Below are 15,951 nucleotides of genomic sequence, written 5' to 3'. Positions count from 1 at the left end.
AATCTGTGCAAATTGGGAAGTTACGTGGGTTGGGGTGCGGGGGCAAAGCCCCGCGGTTTGGTACAGGGGTAATGTTGTAATTACATATTGTGCCTAGGTTTACTCCTGGGGTTATAAATAGGCCTGTTAGTAACCCCAGGAGGTATCCTCTATTCTGTAACCTTTTTTCTGATTATTGAAAGGAACTCGCCGCTCTGCTCCCGAGGACGTAGGCATCTTTGCCGAACCTCGTTAAATCTCTGTGTTCTTCTGGATTTGTGTCGATTACTGTTTTTCTTCGCCCTAATTTTCTCAACAATAAAGAAGAACGGCAAGGGATTTTGGTGAGAGATCTTGGGAAGGGCTAGGACCAAACAGTGGGGCTCGGTTTCGTTAGCTCAGACAGTGAAGTGTGGTGCGGGGATCAAAGTGATTCGACATAGAGGAATGAGTGGCTTTGTTTGGAAGAGGCGTCTTTGGTGTGGGTTTTGGTGCAGGGAGCCAGTGAGAAGAGGAAAGAGGCTTTGGCGTGCGGGCTAGGGCAAAGAGAATTGGATCACGCGTGAGGCAGGAAGGAGGCGGCGAAGACATCAGTTCTATCGTGTGGAATGGCGAGGGCGTTGAGACGAAGGTGATAAGGGCTTCAACTATGTTGTGAGGGTTTGAAACTGGAGAAAAAGGACAAAGCAGAGGGGAACAATGAGAATTTCAGAGGTCTTCACTCGCCATAATTTTGTTGTTGTCTTCCTTGTTTCTGAAGAGATGAGTATGAGGGGAAGACTTGCGTGCGAAATCAGAGGGGAAGGGAGAGCGGAGGAACAATGTGCGTGCGATTTGGAGGCAACGACGTCTAAAGGTTGCGGCGATTGAGAGGAAGAATGAAGGCGAGGGCTTCAGAGAAGTCGTGTGATCAGGAAGAACGGTGGAGACGTACGGGGAGAAAGGAACAGTGGAGACGTGCGGCTCTGTCGTGTGGCGGTGTGGGAGAAATTATTAGCACTTACGCAACTGAGAAATTATTATTGAAGTGAGAATGAGGTGATTATTAGAGTGTTATTATGAGATTATTGCGGTGGTTATGCAAGGGGTGGAGATTATTGAGGGGTATTGGGGTGTTATTATGAGATTATTGCGAAGTGTAACTGTGGAGGTTATCGAGAAGTTATTGCGGCGTTATTAGAATTAATGCTCCAATAACCCCCAATTACCCTCTCAATAACCTCCGTGGTTTCACTTCAATGATCTCTACAAGAGGTGTGCCCGATATAGCACATATAGCGGCATATTACTGAAGTTCGCACGTAGTGTTGTGTTGTGAAAAACAACAGCAATAAAACAAAAAATATAACAAGAAAAATTACACGCAGAAAAAAAACACCAGAGCGACGCACAGATTTACGTGGTTCGACAAAATTTCCTACGTTCACGGAGCTGCAGAGGATTTTACTACTTCGAGGAATTACACCGTCGAGCGCCTCGACGTTTATAAGAAAATCTCTATTTTCTTCTTCTCTCTCTCTCTCTCTCTCTCATCTCTTTCTCTTAGCTCTCAAGAGGACTTGGTTTGGTCTTGCTTGACTTTGCTTGGTTTGCATTTACTTTAAACCAAAAGAGACTATTTATAGAAACCATGAGAGCGGTAGGTGGGGGGTAGGGCAGCGGACTGTGTGGTAGGTAGGTGTGGTAAGTGAGCGGTAGGTGGGATACTTAATTAAGAAACTAACTAAATTCGATGGACCGGGCCTCTATTACCTAACAATTCTCTCACTTGGAAACCGAGACACTGAATGCATCACCTACTAGCTACATCATCTACTAGTTGTACCAATTTTTTTCTCAAATATAATATCCTCTACCTCTACAACTCGAAACTGCTGTCTTCATGTCAGAAGACCAGTTGAAGTTGAGCGCAACTCCAGCTTCTCACGAGTAACACCCTCAGTTAACATATCACCGTCAACGTAGTTTCGTACCACCAAGCTCTTTCCTGGGTTACTCTTGTATCTGCTTACAACTCCCACTGCATGAGTTATATCCTCGGTACACCCACTTGTTGTGCAATGTCTTCTTCTTTGGTAGAAGTTTTGTCAACTCCCAAGTCTGATTCCCTGACTTCCACTTGCTCGAATTCTCATATTGCAAGATTTCTTCATAACTCTGTGGTTCTCCACCATTTGTCTGTACAAAATCCGGTTTTCCTGCCTTTGGCGCTCTGCCACTTTTCAGGAAATGGACCTTCTTCTGCTTCCTCATGCACCTCTGACTCATGTGTCCACTCCTGAGTAAACCTGTAGTCATATATAGTGTGTCGGGGTTCTTAGCCCGGGATCGTTGCCAGTACTAATGCTCCTTTGATAATCTTCTAGGTGCTATCTGAGAACACCACTGAATGACCACCCTCATTGAGCTGCCCAACAGAGATGCGGTTTTAGGTTTTTCTTTAACTTAGGAACGTGTCTAACCTTTTGCATAGTTCATTTGCTCTTGTTAGGGACTGCAATATCAACATCTCTCATCCCCACCACGTCTAGAGCTTTTCCATCAGTCAGATGTATCTTCCCGAAGTTACCTGCAACATAATTTCGCATTAACTCCTGACGGGAAGATGTATGGAAGGAATCCCCTGAATCCAGTATCCAGTCATCAACAGAACTGTAAACTGTCAGAAATATTACATCTTGTATTTCTTCAGTTACAACATTAGCGTTATCGTTCTCCTTCTTCTTAGGATTCCTGCAGTTCCTTTTTATGTGGTCAGTCTTGCCACAATTCCAGCAAGTTGTCTGCTGACCTGACTTTGATTTTGATCTTCCACAGTTTGAGTTTTTGTCTTGTGATCTCCCTATGGAATCAACAATCAGTGCCGAACTCGAACCCGAGGTCTCGCCAGAATCTTTCCTGCGCACCTCCTCAGTCAAAATCAAATCACGAATATCATCATATTTCAACTTAGATTTACCTGCAGAACTGTTAACTGTCATCCTCATGGCTTCGCAGCTATTTGACAATGATGCCAACAATATCAGCGCACGTTTCTCATCATCAAAATCAATTTCAACAGACGACAACTGATTTGTGATAGTGTTGAAATCATTCAGGTGTTGAGTAACAAACATATCTTCCACCATCTTCAAGTTGAATAATTTTTTCATCAAATGCACCTTGTTATTCGCCGATGATTTTTCATACATATCTGATAAAACCGCCATGAGATTTGCAGTAGTCATCTCCTTGATGAAGTTGTGGGCAACTGATCTCGACAGGGTTAATCATATAACCCTCAGAACATGTCGATCCAACAGATTCCATTCCTTCTTATCCATCTTTTCTGGTCGCTTTCCCAGTAACGGAAGATGAAGTTTCTTCCCATAGAGGTAGTCTTCTATCTGCATCATTCAGTGAGCAAAATCTGTGTCATTGAACTTCTCGATCTCCGATGTCATCACTTCGTCTCCGCCCATCGTTCTTCCTTAGATCCAAATCAAAGCTCTGATATCAGTTGTTGTGAAAAACGACGATAATAAAACGAAAAATGGAACGAGAAAAATTGCACGCAGAGAAAAACACCAGAGTGACACACAGATTTACGTGGTTCGGCAATATTGCCTACGTCCACGGAGCTGCAAAGGATTTTACTACTTCGAGGAATTACACCGTCGAACGCCTCGACGTTTACAAAAAAATCTCTATTTTTTTCTCTCTCTCTTTCTCTTAGCTCTCAAGAGAACTTAGTTTGACCTTGTTTGGCTTTGCTTGACTTGCATTTCCTTTAAATCAAAAGAGACTCAAAAGAGACTATTTATTATAGAAACCATGAGAGCGGTAGGTGGGAGGTAGGTGAGCGGTAGGTGGGATGTGGCAGGTGAGTGGTAGGTGGGTGTGGTGAGCGGTAGGTGAGATACTTAATTAAGAAGCTAATTAAATTCGGTAGACCGAGTCTCCACATTACCCAACATTGTGCACGTGCTCTGTATGTAATAATTTCTCGTCGTGTGGAACGATAATGGAGAAGGCTTTGGCGTGGAAATGAAAAAAATTTTATATCCGAAGTCCAGTGAAAACTTGTCATGTGGTAAGTAGGCCCCATATTTTTAAAAATCATTCCAGTGGGGTTCACTTGCCATGTGGCAAGTTTTCACTGGACTCCGTACGAATATTTGCGTCTGGAGTCCGGTTGCAACATTCTCTGGTGGAAATGAGACAATTAGAGAGGAATTACGAATTGGGAAGGATGATGAAAAGAGATCGGTTTCAAAACAAGGACTCCTGACACAATAATTTTTTTCAAAATAAGGGGCTTAAGTGATGCGTGTGGAGCAGTTAAATTGAATTTCAAGCACTCAAAACAAGTGAGGGGCTAGTTATTCAGTTGTTCCCGGCGAGAAATTAGTGTCCAGAGTTTGGACACAATTACGTTCGTGATCTAAGAGAGGTTTTTTTTTATTCTCTCGGACTCAATATTTTTTCGTGAATTTTATTTTAATGATTTTTCTTCTCTTTTTTTTTTTCTCCTTTTTTTTTTTTATTTTTAACTGTCAACGTTATTACATGGCTCAGAAACTATCGGTTCTGTATAGAATTTATTTTTGCTCCCTGCGCAACTTCTCTTTTAGTTTGGCTTAAATTCATTGTGGAAAATCTTTCTTACACCCATTTTCTTAAAACACAAATTTATTGGAGCAATTTTAAACTTGATGCTTTTCATAAAAATGTTGTAGACTATTTTAAACTGAATAAGCATTGTTCTTCTTCCTCTTTCTTTTTAATAATTGCACGTACAACACTCAAAACACTGCTATGGACAAAACTAGCACTCATGTGATTTTTTGAACCACCGTACCAATGTATTAACACTTGGCACGATCAATCCATCTGACAATTTGATAAAAATAAAAAATATGGGTTGGGGTTTATTGTTAATTTTGATATTTGAGTGAGAACTTGAAAATTTGATGAAAGGGTGCTAGATGTGTAATAGCAATGTTTCAAGTACTATGAATGCAATTTCCCCTTCAGTTTTTTTGCACAAAGTTGAAGAAATTAGTTATGCTGATATGGCAGGTGATTAAACGTATGACAGATGGAGGAGCAGACTACTCGTTCGAATGCATTGGTGATACAAAAGCAGTATCTACTGCGTTGCAATCGTGTTCGGATGTAATGTTCATAATGTTCAATTTTCATTAAAGCCACATAATGAGTTTTTATTTATAATGTTTGACTCGTATTTTGGTGTTATTTCTTCAGGCATGGGGAATAACGGTAACTTTAGGGGTGCCAAAATCAAATCCTGAAGTTTCATTACATTATGCGCAGTTACTTTCTGGAAAAACTCTGAAGGGCTCTCTCTTTGGAGGATGGAGACCAAAAACAGATCTTCCATCATTGGTCCAGAAATATATGGACAAGGCGAGCATTTTCTTGTTTTCATCATTGTCATTTTTCGGATGAAAAGATCTCCATTTAGGAATTTTTTTAAAGGAAGATTTACATACATACCACCTGTCCTATGCACGGAAAGGTTCATATTTCATTTTGCGAAAGTTAAAAAGTGGAATTTTTTATGTGATATGAAAGATTTGGGCGGTATAAATGTAAACATCAAAATTTATGTGTTTGATATGTAAATATATAGGCATTTGGTGGTATGTATGTAAAATACCTTCTCTAAAATAGTTTCTGATATAATGCCACTTGCTTTGACAGGAAATTCATCTTGAAGGCTTAGTCACACACGACATTATGATTGACAACATCAATGAAGCTTTCAATCTAATGAAAGAAGGCAAGTGTTTGCGATGTGTTATTCACATGCAAAAATAATTAAATTTAAATTCAATGTACTGAAGGTTCCAATACTAAGTTGGAATCAGTTTATTGGATTATATCTTTTGCTGATCGGAACATGTTTGACTGTGGTGGAATATTTTATTGATCTGTGCGCATTTTTTGGGTCGGTTCTTTATTTTATAATTCTGAGGCCTAGGATTATGAAGATCGATCGTTTAGTTGTATTACTGCCCTGCCGGCTTTATTAATTCATTAAACAAACGAAATAGTTTGATTAAAGCTAATGATGATGCTGAACAGTGAAATACTTGCTATGATATTTTGAGAATTTAATGATATTGGCTTTGTTGGTGTCTTGTTTATGGAGATGATGCATACAATTTCATTTATTATATTTATTTATGTAATACTTTAATGATATAATCATATCAGAATATCTACATGAAAAGGTGTGTTCACTAAATAGGTTTTTTGATGTGTAAAGTTTAAATATTATCTAATTATATATATATATATATGTCTGATTATTAAATCTTATTCTCAAGCTTGGTCATGCATGAATTTTGGAGTGGAGTGGTTCCACTTCCACGTGCTTCGCTGTTTGCTTGAAGGCTTCTTCCGAATGTTTAGAATTTGAGAAACACTGACAACTACTGTAGATGATGAAATATTTAAGAATTTATCTTATTATTATTATTATTGCATGGTAAAACATTTGAGATGATAAAAATGTTAATATTTTTGGTTTGTACTATGCTAAAAATAGAATATGTCAGCTCAGTTGAATAGTTTTTTCTTAATTGAACGCATAATGTTGGTGTCTTGTATTGTGATGGTTGCTGATAATGTGGAAGGTAATGCTATGGTTTTATGGTAGGTTGCTATTTGAAGATGAATCTTTTGCGATGCCATTCTTGACTTTTGGAAAATATATATGCCATTTGATCCTATGTTGCATAGGGAAAAAATTTGTGTATGATAGACGTACGCAGCGCTGCGTACTATTTCAAGGTTATATGAAGGGTATAACGTGATTATATCTACGGTATAATCTTCTGTAATTTACTTGTAACCTACTAATCAATTCTTAATATATGATAACAGAAGCACGAAACTTATTTGTAGGTTATAAGTAGGTTATACTTGGTTACATAGAGGTTACAATGAGTTATAACACGGGTATAACCCTCTTATACTCTCCATATAACCTCAAAATCGCACGTAGCGCTGCATACGTTTATCGTACGCAAATTTTTTTCGTTGCGTAGTAAACTATGATAACTTTGACTCAGGTGTGGTCCCGAATAAAATGAAAGTTTATTTCAATGTGTTTAGTTTGGGCTAGAAAATGGGATTTGTAGTTATGGCTAGTGTAGAAGTGTTATCACAGTAAGTTGGGATAGATGTGTTATTAAGACTCTAATTGACTGAAGAAGTCTTCGTAGCCAAAGTATTTATGTAACAATTACTTAGAGGATGCGGTATTTCGCCTCAATAGATGATCGCTGCCACCGTTTTCTTGTGAATATTCCATTAGACTAGAGTGTTGCCCAAGTAGCTGTGATAGCCCCTGATAAAGCATCAATTAGTCAAATATGTTGTCTAGTCGGAATTAGAATGTCTATAGCTGCAAATTTTCTTTGGTGAGAGAAGACCATATGTTATTGTCCCTAGTGCCTAAGTATCTATTTAATTAGTATAAAATTTTCTTGTGTTGGGTTTTCCATATGTCGGCATGCTTGATTTACTGCATAATCAACAACCGGGCATGTTGTAGTACCATATTGAAGTGCTCAAACAAAATTTGATTATGGTAATTGCTCATGTGCTGGCAAAGACTAAGAGCACTAAGGAAAAATATCAATCATCATGAAGACAACCTAGCAAAATTACTCCCATCCCATTCGGGCAAGTGATGTCCATGAAAAGGAGAAATTCAATAAGATTGTATGATTGTTCTTTAGTTACCTTCTTTGTAGGGTATGTAACATACAAGATAATAATAAGCGTCTCGTATGGTTATTTTTATGACACTCTACATTTATTAAATATAACATGACCGAAATCAAACATGCCTTGAATAAATGATGTGTTACACGATACCTCCATTACAACTAGCGGTGCAAAAAAGTTTATTAATGGCTTTGCTTTGTAGTAAATGTAAACTTAAATTATGTAATATCTTGACTAATTTCCTTGGAGAGCAATGTAGGGTTAGAGCTTAGTAGCTCTCACATATAGGTTCCTAAGGGTTGTTCTCCTAAACTTAATTTTTTGTCTTTCAATTAAGCTTATGAATAATGTCTCTACTCTCTAATTCATGAATTCGTATTTACATTTATGTCTATTCCTTCATAGTTTAGCTTATAATTCTTTCCATTTTACATGGAGATTAAAGACGCAGACAAGCGCATGTCGATCGTCTTCATCATTTAACCAACTATATGTTTCATTGACAAAAAATAATTTTGATAATTTCAGCATTATATTAAAAAATATCTTCCAAAATTTTAAAATATATTAGATTTGTCCCCAATCAATTTTAAAATATCATGAAAAACTTGCATACATAATTTTTCTTAGGAGCAACACCTAAAAGTTGATAGTTAAATTTATAATGTTTTGGCCTTATAAATTTATACATAAAAATGGTGAATTTCATTTTTTAGGAAGTTTAAAAAGAGTGGTATTTTTAATATAATGTTAAGAGTTTGATTGTTATGCATGTAGATATGAAAGTTTAGTTGTTAGATATATAAATATATAAGAATTGTGTGGTGTGTAGGGCTATCAAAAGCTCGTGTTCGAATTGTTCGTTAAGTAAATAACCCAAACAAGGATAAATTTTTAGCTCAAAATAAAGTAGGTATATATATTATTTATATAATATTATATCATATAAATGTTTATATCAAAGTTTAAATCATAATAGATTGTATGGTCACGTGGTTCTGCCTCAACTACACAAGCGGTGCAGGTTCTAATCCTAGATTTTGCTTTTTTTTTTATTAATTTAAACGAGTCAATTTCAAGCTTAAAATGAGCTGAACAGGAACAATAATATGCAAATCAAGCCGAGCTTGAACACACTATTCACAATCAATTTTAAATGAGCCGATCATGAGCTAAATCTGACCTCGCTCAAAACTCGACACGTTTAAAATGTCTTGCACTCATAAAGTTTCAACCATTGAATCCTTCAGTATTGGAAGAGCACGCTCGTTGACGAACTCTTTAAGAATGCTCCTCATCAATTTCTTAAATTCAATAAATAATAATACCGCGTGATAAAGTTTGAAGCTTCTATCATTCACCAACTGAGCAAGTGCATTTTATTATTAAATTTGTGAGAAAATAATCAATATATAATATTCTCCTACAAATTACGCCCCCACAAGTTATGTAATGCCAAATTTCGTTGACTTAGCCCAGCTAACCTAACGAGGGTCAAATAACAATTAATTAGTGCGAATTTTTTATGCAAACGTGATGGTTTGAGATGGAAAATATAGTAATTAAAAATGATAGAGCTGTTTTTGAAGTGTTTTGTGTTAGAAAAATTGGTAAAGAAAATGATTTTTTAATAATGATTTGATGTTTTAATTATTAAAATTATGTGAAAAATCATATTTGGTCAGTTTAAATTCTTGAAACGTACAATAATAATAATAATAATAATAATAATAACTCGAAAAATTTAGGACGGTCGTTTTAGCTCAAAAATAGGCGCAAGAATATTAGACTTATGATATTTTTCGAGGAGCTGCAATTATTTGAAGAAATAGTTTTGAAGTTGTTGCACAAATAACTGTTATTCAAAAGTTGCAGTGACAATCTTACTTTTTTTTTTCTTTTAATATAAGATCACAATTTTCTGACAATCACTGTATTTAGTTGGGTCAAGTTGTAAAACACAATTTTTTAATATTACGCCCCAAAATGGTCCTTGAGCTATAATAAATGAGCGCAAATCCCAATTAGAAGGGCTTCAGGAAATTTACATGCACACCTTACCGTTTCTATCTATTTACACATCTAAATCTTAATTTTTATATTTATACTACACAACTTATGCATGAAAGAGGGTATTTCAATTTAAAAAAGTTAATAATAACACTATAATTACTTGTGTAATACGAAACAATTACGTGTTATAAACGTTAAAATCAAAATTTTGGTATTAAATATAAATACATAAAAAAATTTTATTTTTCTTATAATTACTAATTGTATTTGTTATTTTATTATAATATAATCTTAAATTAGTACAATTTCTTCTCTTAGCCGGCTCTTAGAGTTAAAGTTCGGCTGTCTTACACCCTATGTGGATATTTTGCTCGAATAACAGATTGTTTGTATAGAATTCTTGCAGTCGCGACCATATGATCCACGCAATTTGCAAAACAACCATTTTTTCCCTCCCTGCGACTCAGTCAAATCCCACATGAGCAGGGAAGAACACTTCAATCCCCTTATCTTTATATACAGAGAAATAGAGAGGCCGGAGGAGAAGAAGCTCTCAAGCTAGACGTCTCACCAGCATCTTCCTCCTCTTATCTTTCTTCACCAACAACAAATCCCAATTCAATGGCGGATTTTAAGCCCAATTATGCCCCTCCAATGGCCACCGGTTTTCCGGCCGGTGCTCCTCCGATGCCAATGCCCGGCTTCCCGCCTCAAGCTCCAGCTCAATGGTCCACCGGCCTCTGTGATTGCTTCGACGATTGTAGCAGCTGTAATCCTATAACCCCTCATTCTACACTAGTCAGTTTTCACTTTCAAGATTTCTGAATCCTGTTTTGATTTCAATGTCAGGTTGCCTGACTTTCTGTTGCCCCTGCATCACCTTCGGCCGGATTGCAGAGATAGCTGATCGCGGGTCAACAGGTAAACGATCAACCAAGCTCCATCGATCGATCTGTTGATCTATTTTTTCCCCAAGATTTAACGAGTGATCGATATTGATTATTTGTTTTATAATTTTGAAGCGTGCGGGACGGCTGGAGCGCTGTACGTGTTGATCGCTGCAATTACAGGGTGCCAGTGCTTATATTCATGTGCCTATCGCTCGAAATTGCGCGCACTGTACGCGCTTCCTGAAAGCCCCTGTAATGATTGTCTTGTTCACTGCTGCTGCGAAGCATGTGCTCTCTGCCAGGCTTATCGTGAGCTACAGAATCGCGGATTTGACATGAGCTTAGGTATATCTTGATCCTTCCTCTTCACTCTGTACCCCTGTTTTCACATAAATTCTCGGTAAAAACGTTATAAATCTATTTATTTGGATGGAGATTTGATTGGATTTGGGATATTTGCAGGATGGCATGGGAACATGGAGAGGATGCAGGGTGTCCAGATGGTGCAGCCTCCACCGGTGCAAGGAGGAATGATGCGTTGATAAACTAATTTTTTCTCCCGTTTTGATTGAGTTTTCGTCCATGTCTGGTTCTTGTCTTGTGTCGCAGCTAGTTATCTGGTCATTTATCACTTAGCCTATAGTTTCCGAGAAGACTACATATATAATAATGTTGTATACTGATTTATGTGTGTGTGAGAATTAATGGATGCCTTTGTATATTATTTGAGAATGGGCTCTTGTATATTATTATATATGCATACCACCCAATTTTTATATATTTACATATCTAATACCTTTTTTATATACATATTTACCACCGAAGTTTTCATATTATGGAAGAAAATCTCATCTTTTTAATTTTTAAATCTTTCTTTTTTTTTTCTTATAATTTTACCAAAAATTGAGATTATTAAGGATTAAATTTAATTTTGGCTAGCCTAATTAGAAATATAATTCAATATTCTTAAATTGAGCAGAATTTTACACTTGCTAATTTGATTTAACTTTGAACTAAATAAAAAAAATTAATTTATTTTTTTTTTAAATCTTTGTAATATATATTTTGAAGATCTTTTAGCTTCTTGGAGTGGCAGATCAAAAGCCCCCAGGAAGAAAGAAAATAAAAATATGGATAAGGAAATGCATAGGTAACAGATAGGAAGACCAATATCATTTTACTAATACACAACAGCTATCGAAATAGATGTAGCCAAATAATGTTGATAGTAGCCATAGCGTTGGCACGGTGCTCGATTTCAATTGAGAAGCGAGCTACAATTTGGTGTTTTTTAACATACCAATAAATAAGAGTTGAACCAAGAAAAATATAATCTGTGGCGGGCTTGTGATCCGACGAATCTTTAGCCTGATCAGAGTCAACATAAGCTTTCAACACAAGGTTACCATGTTGATGGGTAAGCCGAAATTTTAAATTGCTGTTAAAGTTTTTGAAGAATGAGATGGATGTTTTCTTGAGGATTCCTGGTGAAGAGAATATCATCAACATAAATAAGAAGATAATTGTGAATAGTATTATGATGATAACAAAATAAAAGTGAGTCATCATTACTAAAACTAAAATTTGATTACTTGAGATAGTTTGTGAGATTGGAAAAGCACATTCTGAGGGTTTTTTGAGACCATAGAAAACTTTCTTGAGGTGACACTCACAGTGAGGATTCGTATGGTCGTTGAAACTAATGTGTTGCTCCATATAGACAATGTTAGTTAAATGACCATGAACAAACACATTAGAAACATCCAACTGAAGAATAGACCAGTTATCGGTGACAACAATGGTGATAAAAACCTGAAGAGTAAAAATTTTGGCAACAAGATTAAATGTGTCGTTATTATTTTTTAAGCAACTAGCCTAGCTTTGTATCTAACAACGGAATTGTCCTCATTACGTTTAGTGTTTTAAGCTTTTCTACATTGGAAATTACAAGAGGAGATTTATATGTTACAATTATTTTGATATGAAGCCTCAAAAGACTTGATTTACGGACTAACAAATCCTTGTATGGGTTAAGACAATCACCACGACAGAAGTAAAAGAGGAGCCGATTTGATTATGATGCATATTCTAAGATGCTGTAGGTTGTGAGTTCATCAACTTGCTTCTATATATTATTGGCATGTTAATCATATCTACCAGTCAAATTAAAGTTGAGATGATTAAAAAAAGTAACTATCCAAATATTTTGAGATGAAAGAGTTGAGTGAAGCTCATAGAATTATTGGCATAAAAATTCTAAGGGGAAATGCAACTTTAAAGATTTGGCTCTAGTAAACCCATTGTATCTCGCTTTAAATAAAGTTCATATTAATGTCCTAAAGATAATCATGAAATAAAAAAAATGTGAACGGTTAGTGTAAGGGATAGTCTGATGTTTGTCATAGTGTTTACTAGCGAGGAATTGCACAAGTATTTAGTGGTTAGCAAGCTTTTGCATGATCCAAGAAGGATTCATTTCCAAGCAGTGAAGAATATTTTGAGATAAATGAAGAATGTAGTTGTTGTCGGCTTATTTTTTGAATAACAATCATCTATTGTTATTTGTGTATATGTGACATTGATTCACACTATGCATGTGATATGGATAGATATTGGTCTACGATTGACAATTCATTCATTTTGGCGAAAAATCCAATTGGTTGGAGATCAGTTCTTCTGTCTACTTTTGATTTGTCTACTACGGAGATTGAGTGGCAGGCATGAAAGTCATTAAGGAAACAATATGTATGTAGTGTTGATTGATGACTTGGGAGATAATCAAGATTCTCTAATTGTGTTTTGTAATAGACATAAGTATGATATTCTTGCCACAAATTCAATTCATCCTGCCCGTACCAAGCATAGTGATGTGAGGTAACAGCTTCGGGCTTGATTGACGATAATGTTCCATTAAAGAAGATAGATACGAAGGAGAATCTAGTCAACATGCTCACAAAGGTACTACCAGTCCAAAAGTTCATCTACTGTAAGAGTTTGTTGAACATCCAAGCTCATGCTTGATTATTCATTCGAGCATTTTGAAGAATTACATAAGACCTGACTCTCCAAGAGGGGGGTACACAGGCAATCATCTTGGTGCAATCGTTTTCATGTTGGATCATTTTGGTCATCTCCCACTTATCTGAAGTGAGAGATGAGGTGAAGATTGTTATGAAAAGTATTAAATCTAATGATTGTATATTAGGAAACACATATATTAGAAAGATTGATATTGAGTTGCCTAGTTAGAGAAGATCTAATTACATGTCCATTTTTTAAAAATATTTCTTATATGCATGTTTGAATCTTCTCTTAATTTTAGAAAAGATTATAATTAATATTTGTGTGGAGTCGATAATGGAAAAACCCCTCCATGTGGATGCAAGAAGATTTATGTAGAATCATATAAATCTCATCATGTTTAATTATTTACTGTGGTTTCATTTTCCACAAGTTTTGCACAATAATTAGTACAACGAAACATAACGTGACAACTCCAGGAAAAACTCCTCTAAAGAGGAGAGGATTAAGCCTGATCCAAATTAGATTTTCAAAGATATATTTTTTTGTCTTCTTTAAATCATACAATATAAATGTGGCACTTGGTTTTGCGGAAAGGTCGTTCGCTTCAATACAAATTAAAAGCAACCGACAGCTTCCATCACTCACTATCATTAGACTGCCTTTTTCTTAGGGGCGTTTACTTTCATGTCCAGCAATTCCTATATATTTACATATCTAATGCCAACTCTTTCATATCTATATATATAACACTAAATTTTTTAACATCATATAAATCTTTCCAAGTATAAATTGCGTATACTTTTCTTTAATTCTCCCACTATAAATTGCTTATACTTTTCTTTATTTCTCACTTGTCTGATGTATTTACTTATAGTTTTTTTTCTGTTTTCACATTTCATTTACAAAGTATTATCGTTCTTACTAATTTGATGTTTAGTGTGGCTTGTTGTGTTAATCTAGTTGTCTCTAGAAATTGTTTATGTATTTTTGCACATTTTTCACGTGGATTAGGAGGTTTTGAAAACCGTTTTGTGGTTAGGTGGTTAGGAAAACCGTTAAGTGGTTAGTTAGTTTTATTTTTAGAAAAATGTGATGTATTTGCTTATAAATTAATCCAGAAAATGTAGAGGGTGTGTGAAAACTACTAAAAAAATTCCTCCATTTTTGTTGGCGTTTAAAGTTTGTTTTGAAAACCAACATTTGGTATCAGAGCGAAGGTGTCAAAGAAATGACCGGAAATGATGGAGATCCATCTAAGTCACTTGCTGTCATCAAACCGACGGCAAGAGGAGCCTCAATCCCGATCCAATTTCCAACGTTAAGTGAAACAAACTACAAAATATGTGCTGTCAATATGAAAATAATCTTGTGTTCACTAGGAGTATGGTCAGTGATTGAAGGTGAAGAAAAAGACGATGACAAAGATCAAGGCGCCATGGTAGCCATTTCTCAAGCCGTGCCGGATGACGTGATGATGGTAATTGCGGAGAAAAAGACGGCAAAGGAGGCTTGGGACGTACTCAGGGAGATGCGAGTCGGCGAAGATCGCGTTAAGAAGGCACGCGTACAGGTTCTGAAACGTCAACTGAACAAGTTACACATGGAGGATTCAAAGACAATAAACGAATTTTTCATGAAGCTTACCACGGTGGTGGGTGAGATCCGCTCACTGGGCATGAAGTTCGACGACAGTGAAGTTGTTGAAAAATTGTTCAGTGCAGTTCCAGATAGATTTCTCCAAATTATTGGAACAATCGAACAATTTGGCGATACTGAGAAGATGCCGGTATCCGAGGTGATAGGTTGTCTCAGAACCTTCGAGGAAGGGCTTAAAGGGCGACTGCACTCAAAGGGTAGTGGAGAACAGTTACTCCTTACCCAGGCCGAGTGGGAGGCAAGAATCTCAAAGGCATAGAAAGATGAAGGTTCCAACAGCAACAAAAAAGGAGGACGTCACGGGAGAGGACGTGGTCGTGGGCGTGGATATGGTGGAGGTCGAGGTGAAGACCGAAAGCCACGTAACTTCGACAAATGCAAGGTTAAGTGTTTCAATTGTAATGAATATGATCGTTTTGCAAAAGAGTGTCCCAAACCAAACCGAAGAGAAAAAGCAAACCTTGTTGCAACGCAAACCGAAGATGAACCAGCACTGTTGATGACAGAAACTTGTGTTCTCAACCACGCAATACAGAACGAGCAGGTGTTATTGCATGAAGACAAGGTGGTGTCAAAGTTTAAAAACACCCGAGAGAAGGCTTGGTATTTAGATACTGGTGCAAGTAATCACATGACCGGTTGTATC

The 15,951-nt window shown here is 36.5% G+C and overlaps 2 protein-coding genes across 2 annotated transcripts in view; both read left to right on the top strand.

Moving 5' to 3' along the window:
• Positions 1-5,877, top strand: part of LOC110030294 (alcohol dehydrogenase-like 6) — a 40,465-nt gene extending 34,588 nt beyond the window's left edge. The window contains exons 8-10 of the mRNA XM_020732939.1: positions 5,041-5,136; positions 5,227-5,388; positions 5,686-5,877. Of these exons, the coding sequence (XP_020588598.1) occupies positions 5,041-5,136; positions 5,227-5,388; positions 5,686-5,802 (375 nt within the window). The 3' untranslated portion in view covers positions 5,803-5,877. The remainder of the gene's footprint in view (positions 1-5,040; positions 5,137-5,226; positions 5,389-5,685) is intronic.
• A 4,181-nt stretch (positions 5,878-10,058) lies between these two features.
• On the top strand, positions 10,059-11,388 carry LOC110030302 (protein PLANT CADMIUM RESISTANCE 3-like). The gene is made up of 4 exons (XM_020732949.1): positions 10,059-10,504; positions 10,585-10,656; positions 10,758-10,970; positions 11,088-11,388. Exons 1-4 carry the CDS (start codon positions 10,357-10,359, stop codon positions 11,165-11,167), a joined length of 513 nt encoding a protein of 170 aa, XP_020588608.1. The 5' UTR covers positions 10,059-10,356; the 3' UTR covers positions 11,168-11,388.
• The last annotated feature ends 4,563 nt before the right edge of the window (positions 11,389-15,951 follow it).

The sequence above is a fragment of the Phalaenopsis equestris genome, unplaced genomic scaffold, assembly GCF_001263595.1.
Source record: "Phalaenopsis equestris unplaced genomic scaffold, ASM126359v1 Scaffold000002, whole genome shotgun sequence".
Lineage (NCBI taxonomy): Eukaryota > Viridiplantae > Streptophyta > Magnoliopsida > Asparagales > Orchidaceae > Phalaenopsis > Phalaenopsis equestris.
Note: the sequence above shows the minus strand (reverse complement) of the source record. Positions and strands in the feature narration are given on the sequence as shown.

Excerpts from the sequence above, each read along its gene's own strand:
- LOC110030302 (XM_020732949.1), top strand. The coding sequence starts at position 10,357 with ATGGCGGATTTTAAGCCCAATTATGCCCCTCCAATGGCCACCGGTTTT. Across the intron at positions 10,505-10,584 it reads CTTCGACGATTGTAGCAGCT|GTTGCCTGACTTTCTGTTGC; the intron begins GTAATCCTATAA and ends TTTCAATGTCAG. Across the intron at positions 10,657-10,757 it reads AGCTGATCGCGGGTCAACAG|CGTGCGGGACGGCTGGAGCG; the intron begins GTAAACGATCAA and ends ATAATTTTGAAG.